Source organism: Urtica dioica, chromosome 11, assembly GCF_054948205.1.
Source record: "Urtica dioica subsp. dioica isolate 48M chromosome 11, U.dioica_male_clone48M_v1_H2, whole genome shotgun sequence".
In the NCBI taxonomy this organism is placed as follows: domain Eukaryota; kingdom Viridiplantae; phylum Streptophyta; class Magnoliopsida; order Rosales; family Urticaceae; genus Urtica; species Urtica dioica.
Genome location: NC_142766.1, coordinates 9,226,289 through 9,241,949, shown reverse-complemented (window position 1 = coordinate 9,241,949; position 15,661 = coordinate 9,226,289). Strand labels below are relative to the sequence as shown.

At 33.5% G+C, this 15,661-nt stretch overlaps 2 protein-coding genes across 2 annotated transcripts; both read left to right on the top strand.

Moving 5' to 3' along the window:
- Nucleotides 1-542: 542 nt before the first annotated feature.
- Nucleotides 543-7,772, top strand: TSL (Protein kinase superfamily protein). Its single transcript, XM_089601689.1, has 15 exons — nt 543-1,124; nt 1,768-1,857; nt 2,111-2,317; nt 2,538-2,657; nt 2,795-2,839; nt 3,151-3,263; nt 3,749-3,815; nt 4,024-4,090; nt 4,210-4,307; nt 4,406-4,585; nt 4,741-4,951; nt 5,076-5,340; nt 5,636-5,690; nt 5,946-6,107; nt 7,258-7,772. The coding sequence occupies exons 1-15, from the start codon at nt 927-929 to the stop codon at nt 7,351-7,353; spliced, it is 1,974 nt and encodes a 657-aa protein (XP_089457815.1). The 5' UTR covers nt 543-926; the 3' UTR covers nt 7,354-7,772.
- A 2,971-nt stretch (nt 7,773-10,743) lies between these two features.
- CRR42 (DUF3148 family protein) lies at nt 10,744-12,765 on the top strand. The gene is made up of 2 exons (XM_089601115.1): nt 10,744-11,115; nt 12,556-12,765. Exons 1-2 carry the CDS (start codon nt 10,802-10,804, stop codon nt 12,656-12,658), a joined length of 417 nt encoding a protein of 138 aa, XP_089457241.1. The 5' UTR covers nt 10,744-10,801; the 3' UTR covers nt 12,659-12,765.
- The last annotated feature ends 2,896 nt before the right edge of the window (nt 12,766-15,661 follow it).

Here is a 15,661-nt window from a genome sequence, read left to right as displayed (position 1 = left end):
TTGGGAATACGAGAGCTTTTAGTGTTTTTCCGACATACCATCAATCTGCATTTTGAGGAATTATTGATAAAATGAAGTTTTGTTTATGTGTAGACTGTAAAGTAGATATTACGATCGAACGTCAAGCACTTATAAATCTTTTATTTTTGTTTTTTAGGTTGTGTGCATGTATCAAGGAGGAGAAAAAAATGAAAGATATTTTGTGTGTAAAATTATTTTAAGGGTCGATATTATTAATTCGGGTACGATGGACATTTCAAACTTCTAATAAGCAAAAAATCAACGAAATTTGAGATTAGAGGATAGATTTGATATATAATTGTTTTATATGTCATAATTAAGTAATAAACACTAAATTAAGGGATATATGTGATATTTAAATGTCTTAGAAATAATTGTCGCATTTGAAGAAAGAGATGCATATAAATGTTGAATAATTTTTGTATTCTCATTCCAATTATCGGAATGAGCATAAAAAGGGTTTTTTTTGCATTATATCGGTCTCTAGAAATTAATCGAAAAAAATAGGTGCGATGTCGCCGATGTGTAGTCGTCGTTTATTATATTTTGTAGTGTACGAACATAAACTTGCTTTTTCATAAACTTCACATCAGTCGCACAACTAGCTCTTATTTTATTGTTTAAACCACAAAGTCTCTATTTTCTCATTGTTTCCTTTCTTCTTCCTCAATTTTCCTCTCGTCGCTACTATTATTCTCCATTAATTCACAAAATCTTGAAACCCTAAAATCCTTAGTCAAACTTCAAAGCTTCTCCTTGATTTTTTGTTCCGATATTTCTGTTTGGATTCCGAGAAAATGAGGGAAAATATATTAATGGTCCGACAGTGAAGGGAGTTCGTATTTTTTATTATTTTTTTTTTAATTTATAATTCTTCTCATTTCTGTTTGTGTGGAAATCGAACAATGTCGGACGATATGCTGTTGCATTTCTCGTCGAACTCGTCCAACCAGTCGGACCAGTCCCTTCCCACCAAGATTGCAAAGCTCGAGGCTCGCATGGCCGGAAAAGTCTCTTCTTCCTCCGCCGCTCCGCCGCCGCCGTCGTCGTTCGTGGCGGAAGAGTTGCCGGAGCCATCCACTTCCAGCGACTCTGAGGACGATGTAAGCATTTCTGTTCTTTCATCAAGTTAGATCAGTTTAATCGAGTTTGTGATCGGAGTGATGATATATTTCGGAGGGTTTTAGGTCAGAAAAATTTGTATCATATCAATTACTGCTTTCAATTTGGGAGTGATATAGCAAATTCATTTCTTAACCATTATTGACCTGTGGGTCTTTACACGAGGAAAAAAGAAGAGAAAACATGTATCAGATCATCCATGGCTAGATGCGAAGTTCTTAGTATTTGTGAGGTTCGCTGAATTGGTTTGGTTTGAATAAGGAATTTGTAGACCGTCTTTTGTGGATGGTAGTGTAAATGTTGACTTTCATAGGTACATTTGATCACGAAGTAGTAAGATATAATGACTTAAATCTGCTTACTAAGCAGTGTATAGATTGGAAAGACTGGCGAGAACTTACTTGGAGTGGATTATTTTTCATGTATTGGAAGCCTTATCAGGATCAATATGCTTAGTTATCATTATATGTTATGGTCCACTTAATGTAACCGTCGATTGGTATATCTTAAAGGGATGTGTTTTACTGTCATTGTCTTTTGGCGGATACTTTTCAGTTTGATAGTTCTTTCCTTTCTTGGTTAACGTATGCTCTAACGTCTATGTTTTTTGTAAACTTATGCTAGAACGGTGGGGAGTTTCTGATACAAGCAAATACTCAAAAGCGCCAGAAACTCAAAGATGATGGAAACCCAGCGGTCTTTCAACGTGTTGATGTAAGTTGTATTCGGCTACCTAACTTGTTATAAGTCAGTAACAGATGCTTATTTGATTAAAAAATTGTGATTACTTGATTAGCAAAACAAATGATTCAAGCTTTATGACCTTTCATCTATGAGACATCCTGCCAAATGGTTCCTTTCACTTTCAAATAGAAGCTTCTTTATTTTCTAAAGTGGAGTATTTTGGTAAATTTTTTCAGAAGCCACATTGTAATGTAATTCGTTGTGCAACATATAAAAATGACAGGCTGTCACTGAAGGAAGACATATGATTTTGGAAACAGTAGAAGCTAAGACAAGTTCTGATACAAGTAAGAAAAAGAATGGTCGTGTTAGAGGTAATTCGGCTTCAGGCCGAGGGCGTGGTTCAAGGGTTAATGAGCAAACAAAATCACAAGTATGTACTCCAGCAGTAGTACCTTCAAATGGCCATCTTGAAAACTCATATCACAAGGTACCCTTTTGTCCCTCTTATATGTTTAAGTTGTAAGCAATATTAAAGGGAATTTAATGTTTCATCATTTGGGTTGTTTTAAAAAAAAATGTTTCATCATTTGGGTCAGGATTATGTTGTAAGACAAGACTATGTATTTCAGCTATTATTTTTATATGTAATTGGTTTTGAAATTTTGAGGCGCTTACTTAAGGACTGAACATTCATTTGATTTTTATAGGTGATTTTGTCAGAGGAAGTTACTACATTACGGGCAAAAGTTGCATCTTTAGAGGAAGAGCTTCGTAAATCACGTCAAGAGGCATCCGAGTATGAAACACTATGCAGACAGTTAGAGAAGGTACCTTGAAAAATCATAGAATTGTCTAAGTGCAAAATGTGTTCCTTGAAGCTATCTATTTATGTTATCTTCAAGCATATATACATGTAAGAAATGAACCTCTGTCCTTAACTTTCTTCTGCCATTTTTGGGTGCAGGAATTCAAAGAATCGAAAGACAAAGAACAACAAGTGAATCCCAAGGTGTGCATTTTTAAACAGCTCAGCTACTTGTGTTTTTTATTTTTATTTTTTATTTTTATATTTTTTATTTATCGTGTTTCAGATTGAAATTTACTTTTTTTTCAGTTTTCGTTGAATTTTTGTGGCACGAAAACCATTTTGATTTATTATTTGATATCTCTAGGCTGCAAGCTTTTTCATTCATTGTCCTATTGGTTTTGACTCTGCTACATGTACTTCAATTGATTGTATGTGAAAAAGGATTTCCATCATCAAAACGTTTTTGTTCATCACGGACTCTCACATGTTTAAGTTTTTTTTTTCTCTTGCAGAGGACAAAAATAATATCTGATTTGCTGATATCTGTTTCCAAAGCAGAGAGACAGGAAGCAAGACTGAAGGTGCGACAGGACTCATTCAGACTTGGTAATGTGGGTGTGATCAGGTAATCATGCTCGTTGACATTGTGTCGTGAATGAGACGAATATTTAACCAATTGGAATTTTTTCCATTTCTAGAGAAGACTGACTCAGGAAGTTGGATATTTATTTTTATTTTTACACTTTTTACATAACTCGGCCCAACACTTATATGGTGCGGGTGGAGGTGCTTGCCACTGAGCTAACCTCTATTGGGGCAGATGAACTTCTTAACAAATTTGTTTGCTTCTTTAGTGAAAAAAATGATATTGCTATATATAATAATAAAAGTTACAAGTATTCAAAAGTCTAAACCAGTGAAGCACTGTATACTAGCCTGCTATGCCAACATAGAATGCTGAAATTTTATCAAAAGATGTAGCAGTTGAACGTTACAAATATGATTTATTTAATCAACGTTATTAATAAGATAAAAAAGTTATGGGAATTAGCTGTTGAGAGTTGAGTTGCTATGTGAAGCTGATTTTCTTCTCTTTCTGGTACTCGGTAGAGCTGGAACTGTTATATCTGAGACGTGGGAAGATGGCCAAGCTCTGAAGGACGTCAATTCTCATCTTGTATGTGCTGATACTTTTTTATTTCAGAATATATACCTCAAATCTGCAAATATTATATTTGGGCAGCTAATTCGTTTTAAATTTAGTAGTAAAGATCACCTAACCTTTTACCTCTCCAATGTTTATTACTTATCTTTTCTTTTGATTATGTTTGTTTTCAAAAGAAAGCTGATCTACTTGATTGTAAAATGGTATGTCATTTATCTAGAGACAACTAATAGAAACGAGGGAGGCAGTTGAGAGGCAGCGGAAATTATTGAAGAAAAGGCAATCTGGTAATTTTATCCTTGTTTTGTTTGGCTGATCAGAATGTTCTGGCTTCTCTCACACCATGCGTCCTGTGTGTCTATTTCATCAATGATAATAATGCTTTGTTCCCTGATTCATTCTTTAGATAAAGGTGACACAGCTGATGTGGAACCGGGAACACAAGAAGAAGATTTACTCATTCAGGATGAAATCTATAAATCCCGTCTATCCAGCATCAAGCGTGTTAGTTTTCTAGATCCAGATGCTAATTGGCTGCTCAATACTCTTTTTTTTTTGGTGATTTTAAAATAAATAAATAAGTTTGGTTTCTGGGACTGTAGGAAGAAGAGAATCTTCTGCGGGAGAGGGATCGATATGAGCTGGAAAAGGGAAGGCTTATACGTGAAATGAAGCGTATACGCGACGAAGATGGTTCTCGTTTTAACAACTATCAAGTCCTTAACCATAGATACGCCCTCCTAAATCTTCTTGGGAAAGGAGGTTTCAGCGAGGTTTACAAGGTGAGACCTTAATGCAAACGCTTGTCACAATATTTCTGCCATATTGTAAATAAAAACTGTTATCAATGGAGAAATGTAGATTAGTTCCATGCCAGCATTGGGAATTGTACAATTATATCTTTTTGCAGTGATTTGAAGTAAGAAATTTCCTGCAGGCTTATGATTTAGTAGAACATAGATATGTTGCATGTAAGCTTCACGGTTTGAATGCTCAATGGAGTGAAGAGAAAAAACAAAGTTACATACGGCATGCGATTCGGGAGTACAATATTCACAAGACTTTGGTGCATCATCACATTGTGCGGCTCTGGGACATTTTTGAAATTGATCACAACACCTTCTGCACGGTCCTAGAGTATTGCAGCGGTACTCATACTGTTTGACATTTTCTTTATCTGAGAGTGTTATTTACTTGATCATCTCTATATAATTGAAGATTTCCCTTGTTACAATTGCTTCTTATAATCAGTATTTTCAATTTCTCTATTAGGGAAAGATCTTGATGCAGTACTCAAAGCGACACCTGTGCTGCCCGAAAAGGAGGCTAAGATTATTATCATTCAGATATTTCAAGGTCTGACATACTTGAACAAAAGAACACAAAAAATTATACATTATGACCTGAAGCCTGGAAATGTTCTTTTTGATGAACTTGGTGTTGCCAAAGTGACCGATTTCGGTCTCAGCAAGATAGTTGAGGATGATGTTGGGTCACAGGGCATGGAACTTACATCTCAGGGAGCTGGAACGTATTGGTAAGAGATCACATTTAGTTGCTATATTATATACTCGCTAAATATTTGGAGTTGACTTGTTTCCGTGTATAGCTTTTCTGCATAAAATCAGTTTCATAAATGCAAAGAAATATACCAATTGATGTGAATAGTGCATCTTATAAGTTTTTCTTTACAATTTTATTTATTTATGCCAAAAATCTGTTTGTAGTGGTGGTTCGTGTAGTATTGATCATATTGAAGTTTGGTCATGGTTACTTTAATACCTCTATTTCTTATGGGTTAAGTGGCAGCTAATTTTTTTTAAATGTTGCAGGTATTTACCTCCCGAATGCTTTGAGCTCCACAAGACGCCTTTGATATCATCAAGGGTAAGCAATTTCTGTCACAATTTATAATCTCCTGACCACAAAGAGAAACAGTGCACTATAAAGCAAAAAACTTAGTGATTTGTAAAATAATGATAATATAGAACTCAAAGGAAAAATTTCCCACGGTCATGACTAGACACCCGAGTTCACTTCTGAAATTTTCTTATTTTTCAGTTGAAGTCGACACCATTTCGTAACTAGAGTCAGTTTTGTAGCATTTTGTTTCAGTATCTGATTAGACGTTTCTTCAAGCAGGTTGATGTGTGGTCAGCTGGTATTTTGTTTTACCAACTGCTCTTTGGGAAACGACCCTTTGGGCATGACCAGACTCAAGAGCGCATATTGCGGGAAGATACTATTATCAAGGCTCGTAAAGTTGATTTCCCCAGTAGACCATCTGTGTCTAACGAGGCAAAGGTGAGTTGTGCAGGTTTTATTTTTTTACATGAGCTCGTTAAAAAATAATGCTGTAGAGTTTGCTGAAGGAAAGTTCTGTTGCAGCGTAAACCATATTGTTAGGTTAATTGTGTTTTAAATTTTTTTTTAAGAGCCTATAAATACAGAAAATGACAAAAATTTGCATGTCTTATAATTATGAGAGCGAAAAAAGAAGGCTGCAAAAAAATAATGAATGCGAACATATTTCTCATGCGTAAAAACAAAGGATATTTTAATTAAAGGCAGAAGCAATTTTTTAAAAGCATCCTCAAGTTGATTATACTTTTCTGCTGTAGAAAAGCGCAAATACCTGGTTAAGCTAAAAAGAAGATAAAGTAAACACCAACACTATTTTTAGATTATGGAAAAAAGCTAGTCTTGAAGCAGTACCAAACACACCCAAAAAAACCTCTTTCTATATAAACATAGATTGCTGGGTACATGGTTTCTTTCTTCTTGGAATTATAAAAAGGAATGTGAGGCTAATTTTTTCTGCCACATGGGATATGAGCTTTTCATCTTTTGCGTGTGTTTTACGAACAATTTTATAATTTGCTGTAGTATGAAATATTAGAGAGATAAAAACAACAATTAATAATGGGTCCATTGGCTATCTAGCCATATGAAATGTTAGAATTTTGAAATAGCCAACGTTTCGTTAATTTTTTGTAAATAGCCACATAAATCTATTTACGCTATTAAAATAACAAAAAATGCAGAGTAAGTTTCTAGTAAATATGGTTATTTACGAAATATTTCCAACAATTTTTGGCTATTTACAAAAAATTTACAAAACGTTGGCTAAAACACAAACACTTATGTTTATGTGGCTTATATCGCTAAATTTTTTATTAATAATTTGCTTTTAGGTGAAAAGAGAGGTTTTTCAACGTTATTGCAATGTAATGAATTTCCGTCTATGCTCAGCTTTGAATACCCGAACTTGCTTGCTAGTTTACGTCAGTTTACTGAACTCTATTCATCGTGCTATGCTTAGTTTAGCTAAGAAATAAGCTGATGAGACTTCCTACAGTTTTTTTGGTGAACAAGAGACAAAATCACTTCACTCCTTAAGTTAATCCGTCTCCACATTAGCGAGCTAATGTTGTCTCTTTGTATGCATTTCCAGGAACTAATTCGGCGCTGTCTTACTTATAACCAAGCAGACCGCCCTGATGTTTTGACCATCGCTCAAGATCCGTACCTCTCGTACTCCAAGAGGTAACAAAAAGTGATGAGTGTCCACATTGAAAATACACTCTACATTTGATCAATACAAAATCGTAAGAAGTTGTACCACACCAAGATGCAAATTCTTGTATAGGTTGTAAAGGTATCGGCGGTGCTTTCATTTCACATGACTTTCACTTGTCTACCGATTATTATTATTCGGGGCTCAAAATGCATGACCTACAAGCTAGGTAATCGTGCTCCAATCGATATCAATATATGTATTAAAGGAGTACAGTTTTGTGTGTCCTTTTACCGTGTTTTACAGATTTCTCCCTGTTTCTCTTAGCATTTCTTCCGAGTCTGTTAACGATACGAAATCAAACAAAATCAGAAAATGAGATCCGTCCATTGAAGGAACAATATTTTCACCACCATGTAGCGAATTAAATAAAAGAAAAACTATGGAACAAATTTTATATTCATATTATTTTTCAGGCCAAGAGTGAAATTATGGCTGGTGCAACGATACGACACTGTTTTAAAACACGCCGCGAATCTTTGACAGTCCCAATTTCAACGGTTTGGGGCAAAGAGTAGTTCACTGATAATATAATATTGTTTAGAGTAGTTAACTGATAATTCAATATGGGTTATTTTTCGTATTTTATTTATGGAGCTGCTCTCAGTTACCCTTGTCTTAATAATGAAAGTAAATGCCTAAATCATTTTTAAGGGCTCACTAGCCATGCACGGATGCACCCATATTAAAATACTAGAATAGAGATCTAGAATGCTCAGATCTTGAATGTTATGAAGTACCCACACTATCTTTTATTGGATCCCCTCGATATTTTTTCCCAAGCTTGAGTTTTCTACTCCAAAGGGGTTTCCAAGAAGAGCATGGAGAAATATCTATCTAAAAATGCTTCTCTTTTGAAAAGAAGCTCGACTAATTTCATCGTTCAAACTTTTGGCCTCCTAAAAAATATTTCCGCAACCGAGGAACAAGTGCTCGGTGTTATCACTGAAAAATCATAGGGAAAATGTGGTATCCAATATTAGGCTGTTAAAAGGTTTAGGGATCACGGATTCGAGATTGGGTTCTGTGTTATGATCGCGAGGCCAGAAAGATTCGCTGAAATTGTGAACAAGGTCAGGGAAATTTTTGTTATTTTCTTGGTTGTGTTGCTAATGGATCCTCATTGAACATGAAAATTACTTGTTATTATCGTTTTTGGAGCCGGTGGAGAGATACAAATGTCTGAGAATGGTGATTTGAAAGAGAGGGAATTCATGTTTTATTTATTTAAAAAAAAATGGACAAGATTAAAAGAGATTGAGAAGGGATAAATATGTTATTAACATATATAGAAGGGAATATGATAAAATATAATAACCGAACATAACTGTTTGTTGGCTATTTTTTCAATAAAAAATGAAAGCTTGGATTCTTTACAATGGTATTACTTTAGAATGGCCTAGTCTAGTTAATGTGATTCCTCGTTTAGCTCCATTGTCCATAAAGTGCTTACTTGCTTTTAAAAAAAAATAATCAACAAATAATTGATAAACTCATAAGTCATAACTATCATTAATATTAAAAAGATTGACATTTTTGGTGGAGATTATTTATAATTGTGCGCGTGAAATTATCATTCTAAAAGTTGCTAAGATTTTGACCAAAATTAAAATAGAAATTCGGTGCAAGATTGAAGTTATGTTCTGCCGCTACTCCACAAATCGAAATGTACTAATTCAAAATTTTCAACTATCCATCCGGTACGGAGTCAGAAATAACAGAAGTACGTTACACATGATAGGAAATATACACATGACAGGAAATAGCTCTTTCTATATGTAATATTACCAATCATATTATTCATATGTCATACAAGCAGGCGGTTTGACCTCTAGGGAGGTCAAGCAATTGCTTTAGGTCCCCACTAAATAAAAACTTAAATCATGTAAAAAAAAAGCCTAAATCTAATATATTTTAGGTCTAAAATATATATTTTTTAGGCTCAAATATACTAAATAATCTAAATAAACATTAAAAAAGGCATAAAAATTAATTTGCTTTAAGCCTCACAAGTTTTAGAACCGGACCTGTTGATACAACAGCATGCATTAGGTACATTCACTGACCGCATTAGTTGACTAAGAAATAGACTCTTAATATGAACGTTAGTTATGGAACCATACTAATTAAGCACGGAGTAATAACATTAACTTATTGCATTGGTTATCTCACTCTTAATATATTTCGTTCTTGTTGTGTTGTTTCTTGACTTGTTCTTTGAACGTTTTTTTTAATGTATAGCACAAGTTGATTCTTTAGTTTCGGTATATGAGTATGTCGGAGTACGATGAGTCTCATAATGATAGATGTCACTTTCATTCAAGAACCATATACATAGATTGACATGAAATGACAAATGAACATAATTCCGCTGTTGAAAATGATAAAAATCATTTCTCTCTCCATAAGCGGTAGCATGTGTTCCAATTAAACATGGACTTGGAAATAGAATGAAATAAAAATCATAAAACATTTCAGCATTATTCACATAACTAGAAATTTTGATCCTGTTCACAGAATCAGAAATTCTAATTTTTTTCAGTATTATTCATAAAAGAATTTTTTATTTATTTTATATTTAGAAGTAAACTATTTTAGGTCTCATTTTTTTATTAGGTGAATAACGCCGAAAATAATTGAAATGAAACGTTTCACTTGGTTTGACCGAAATTCCGACATTATTGAAAATGGAACATTTCAGTCCATTTAAGACCCAAGTTCTAGTTTGGTAGTAACGGAATTTTGTTCCATCGGAAAGCCATATTTTAGTTCCAGCTAAACCTGAGCGTGCGTTCGGAACAAGAAGTTTGTTTCGTTTGAACCCAACTTTTAGTTGTTTTAAGAACATAATGTTTCGTGCATTCCACTTGCCCATGTTTAGCTTCGGCCAGCAAGAAAAGATGTCGACAACAACTAAGCTATAACATTACACTATCTCCAAGAGGTTTGATTTGGGATCTAGCTCCAAGAGGTTTTAGGTATTCTCTTTTAGCATTTGTGAGTTCTATGATATAAACGTAGCATTTCAATAAAACAAAGAGAAATTTTCCCTTTATTTAAAAAAAAAAAAAAAAAAAAAAAACTATGACAACTGAACTTAAAATTTCAATTATATATGTATCTGTCGTTGGAATTATATAGCTTATGATATTTTTTTGCACAATGCTGATTTCATATACACCAATTAAAATAAAATTATTGGTCATCTTTTAATTGGTGTATATGAAATGCGTACAATTATTGCCGTTGAAATTTCAATTAGTTTAGCTGTTATGTAGAAAAAATACATGCGAAATGCGTACAATCAATAATTGTCGTTTTTCTTCTTTTAAAATCCATTCGATTTCTTTATCTTGTACCTGTATAGTTCTAACTTATAATGAGCTGAATAATATATAGAGGAATTGAGAGCCACACAAGAATGATAACGGCAATATCTTCTCCTACTGCAGCAACAAGAGTGCCTCGGCGCCTAAATCCTCTGCCCAAAGCCTCACCCTTCTCTTTCCTCTGCTATACCAACAACATATCTTCATCTACACGCCTCAAACGACGCCAAAACAATGTCGTATCGTGCGAGTCCTCTAACGACGACGAAAGAGCCCAACGGCGTTCGAAACTGGAAGTAGGCTCTCCTGTCGTTTTTATTGAGGCCCCACAGATTATCAAATCCGCCACCGCCATTTCTTGCCTTACTGTTAATACCGGCTTAGTCAATCCCGGTGATGTTGGAAGGTAAATCTATAAACCTTTTTCTTTATTTATTTATAAATATTCCCTGAGTTTCTGTCGTAAAAGATTATTTATTAGCTAAACGATGATATTATATTAGCAAATATTTTAATGATAATACCGAAAATTTAAATAATATTAATCATAATAGCGTGCGGAAATTCAATTTCCAAGTTGTGTTTCGGTTCCAAACGCCGGCGAAAATCGGCGACTTTCGCCGGCGCCGCCGCTGTCGGTGGCTAAGCGGCTGACGAAGATTACAGTTTTCGTTTAATCGTTTGTTGTCGTCGATTGTCGTCGAAACGACACGTCGGTCGGCGGAAAAACGGCCGCAAAATGTCGTTTCATTTATAGCAAAAAAACTGCCTAATATCGACGATAGTCGAAAAAATTCTGAAAGAGAAATGGTCCGACCATTTTCGGCCGCAAACAAGAAAGACGAAGTACAGAAGAAAAATGGCTGTCAGGGTAGGAAAAATTTTCAGAGGTGTTACTAATGCCCTCATGGGTTTGGGCTTTTTCAGTTAAATAAAAAGTTTTTGGGCTTTTAAAGTAATTGTCCATATTGTTAATATTTCATATACCATGTAATATAATTTATATTAGACAATTAATAAAATGTAATATACATACACAAAATGTTAAAATGTACAGCATGGATGAAACATATGTATAAATTATTATTTTATTATATTATCTTATAGAACATTGTATTACGCGACTCATTTATTACCACATATATAAAGAGAAAATGAAATGGTGTATATAAAAAAGAAAATGAAATGGTGTAGATATGTTATATTTTACTATACAAAATTTGATTATTTTACTATATAAATAAACATGTTATAGATATTTATTATTGAATATTTATTACCCATGTTTAGTACATATATAAACACGTATATTTTTTTATGTATTAATAAATTAAATAAAATTAGATAAAATATTTTAAAAAATACATATTATGTACTAAATGTATAAATATTGCTATAACTTTAATATCGTAAATATTACAATCTTAAAATTTGAAAGATATGTGTGTGTATATATGTACATATATAACATATTTTGCAACAATATTTCCGTTCGGTTTTTCATCGACATGTCGGTTTTCCATGGAAAACGGCATATCAGTTGTCATTTTCCACATTTTTTCCGTTCGATTTTCCGTCGGCGTGTCGATTTTCCGTAAATCAACAAGCTCGAAACGGCTTCGAAAACGGCATTTCGAACCTTTCGGGCAATTAATAGACTTATAAAATGCGCGTCTTTTTTTATGTAATTTATTATTATTACGTAAGTCTTGAGGTAGTTAATATACGAGGGATGGTTCCCGTTTTTTCTTCTTCTTTTATGCTATTAACTGGAGATTGTAATTCATTTTTTAACGCTGAGTCTTGATGTGTAGATAATTATTTCGATTTGGCTTCTGAAATGCAGAATTGTATCAAGAAAGCCGAAGGATGTGTGGGCAATTCGTCTAAGCATTGGCACATACCTTATTGATGGGAAATACTTTGTACCATTAGAGGTTGATACATAATTAAATGACTAATATACCATTTCTCTCTCTCTCATCAACGCGAAAAAATAATGTATTAAAAGCAGTGATTATGTTATGTCATGTATGGCTATCTGTTACTTTTTTTTTCTTCAACTCCAATCTACTTTTTTTTAAGTTTTTTTTTTTTTTTTTTTTTTAATCAATGAAATCGACTTTGACACCCTCAATACACAATACATAGATAGATTTGCTCTCAATCCAAATCCGACTCATCGATAAAACCGCTCTTGGAGTTCACACTTTCGTCGGACTTCTCTAGTAGAATCACATTAAAACACACCAAATAAACAACCTCGACATCGGCTCTTTAATGAAAACATATTCAATCAACCAAGACCAAGATTTAAGAAACCTCGAAAGCGGAATTCAAGCATACATAAACATATGTCTAATAAGAACTCCAAGAAGGACCACTGAAACACCGCTATTCCGCCATCAAAGACACAAGAAATAACAATACATGAAATAAGCAAAACTAGAAATACATTGGACGGAAGGAAATAGCAAGTTGCTCGAGAAAAATAATATAGTTGAAGAAAAATATAACTAAAAAAACAAGACATACCTTGTGTTCCATGATCCTCAGCCAACTTGCTGACGAGAAAGGATTTTCCACCCCATTAGAACCATATAGAATATAGAAAAATTAGTCGATCTAAGCCACATCAAACGTTGCAATTGTAATCTAGCCAACGTTTCATTTAATTTTCGAATCTAGCCAAATTTGATGACATGTCATATTTATGTAAGATGGTATTTACTATATTAGCCTTGATTTGGTTTCAAAAATACTAGCCCACGTTTTGAAACTTGGTTTTGTAGCCGAATTTGTTATATTCGGTTTATATTTCGAATTTTAAAAAAAATTCTATATTTGGCAAAGTTGGTTATTGAGCGTATTTTTCTTTAATGAATATTATAGCCGTGTAAGCAAATACAGTGTAAATGTTCGTAAATTTTTTGTTAATCTCTGTTGCTTTGTTAATTTCTGTTAATTATTGTAAATTTACATATGTGCAGGTAGAGCCGATTTCTTTCATTTCCTTTAATACGGTATTTTTGTTTTCCAAATTTATTTTCTAATTTTGAACGGAATTTTATCATAATTACGTGTATTCATTATCTTGTTTGACTTTATTCAATCAAATAAATATTTCATTTCCCTTTTAATTACGTCACCGAATCTCCTATTATGAATTCAAAAAGCTGAAATTAAATTGTTGAAATTATAGCCGTGTAAGCAAATACAGTGTAAATGTTTGTAAATTTTTGTTAATCTCCGCTGATTTGTTAATTTCTGTTACTTATGGTAAATTTTTTGTGCATTTATTGCATTAAATTTTCTCTTTTAATTACATCACCGAATCTCCTATTAAATTAGTTAAATATCCAATTAAATTGCGAAAAAATCTGAAATTAATTGGCTGTATACAATTCAAACCGGTCAAACGTGGTCTAGTGTTTTGATCAAGTAAGTATAAGAAAAAAGGTAAATTAGGTATTTTATATCCGTAAATTTTAGTAAATGGTTAGATTGCAAAATTTACCAAACGTTGGCTAGATTCCAAAAACTATGTTTCAAAATGGCTACGTTGCTAGTTTACCGTAGAATATAAGCACCGGCCACTTTTGATTTACTGCTAATCTAACTAACTCGAAAATCATGGCCGACTAACTCAAAATATTTATCCATGGCTGACATCAAACGAACAGATTCTCAGAGGCTGCATTATCACGGCTATTTACATAAGTAGATGTTGGTAGGGACTGCCAGTAACTCTAAATTGTTTATCGTCACCATTGTAAAATACTTTAAATAGAAAAGAAGAAAAAAAAATCAATCAAAAATCTCATTGTATAGCAATGATCTCCTTTCTTCCAATACTTGCAACAAGAACCACCAATTCAATCCGATGCAACTGTAAAATTAGAAAAAGGACTTAACCGTGATCCTCCCCCTCTATCATTTTTTTAACTAGTAATTTTTTTCTTCTTCTTGTAGACTGAACTGATTCCATATAAAAAGCGAACAGAATAGAACTATTCATCAGCAAAATAATTTCCTTAACTCTTTTGATGTCATTTTGAAATTATAATCATTGCTACCTATAAAGCTATGCACTGCCTAAGAACAGCCCTTCATATATCCAAGGACGGAAATTATTCAACATTAAAGAGAACATATTTTGCAAAAGAAAAAAGATCAAGCAGCGAGAATGCATAAATTTATATGATGATAATAAAATAATATCAGCAAAAAACACACCAATTAGAAAATGCAACCACATTGATCCCTTCAGACGTGTCCTAACAATTGGCATAACTGCACCACAAATCAATTTAAAAAAATACTTATTAAAAAAGAGTTTTCACATATTGCCTCAACATGAAAGGGAAATATGGATAATTTTGTTGTGCGCTTTTAACTTACTCTGTTGATTACTTAGGATAGTAAACTTACCTAAAGAGTTCTAGTTGAGTATGGATGAGATGCGACAATAAAGATAGCAAGAGTGTCAAAAGGGGGACTAACATATATACCGTGGTTGAATCTGTAAAACGCACTTGTGGTGCCTCCAAGAGCAGAGCCGATCCACATGAAACAGCATACATAGAGAGTATTATTCTTAAAAATATACAGTGCTATTTTTTATTAGTTTTGGTTCATAGAAGAATAAATGAAGAAGAAATGAATCACTACAAAAAAAAAGGTTTCCCGAATAAAAGGAACAAGAGATAGACTGGATTGCCCCATTTTTTTTAGTGGTAGACATTTACGCTCCATTACACATTTATTTCCAAATCAATGCCCCTATTTGGGGTAAAATTTTATGCAAATGTGGGGCATTTTCAAGAGAAAAAGATGGAAGGGGCATAGAAGCCTACCAATCTCAAAGCAGGGACAATAAATGCCATTTTCTTAATAGGGACGAACAGTCCATTGGCTTGTTTCCACATTCTTGACAGAGGGTCGCGCATAGT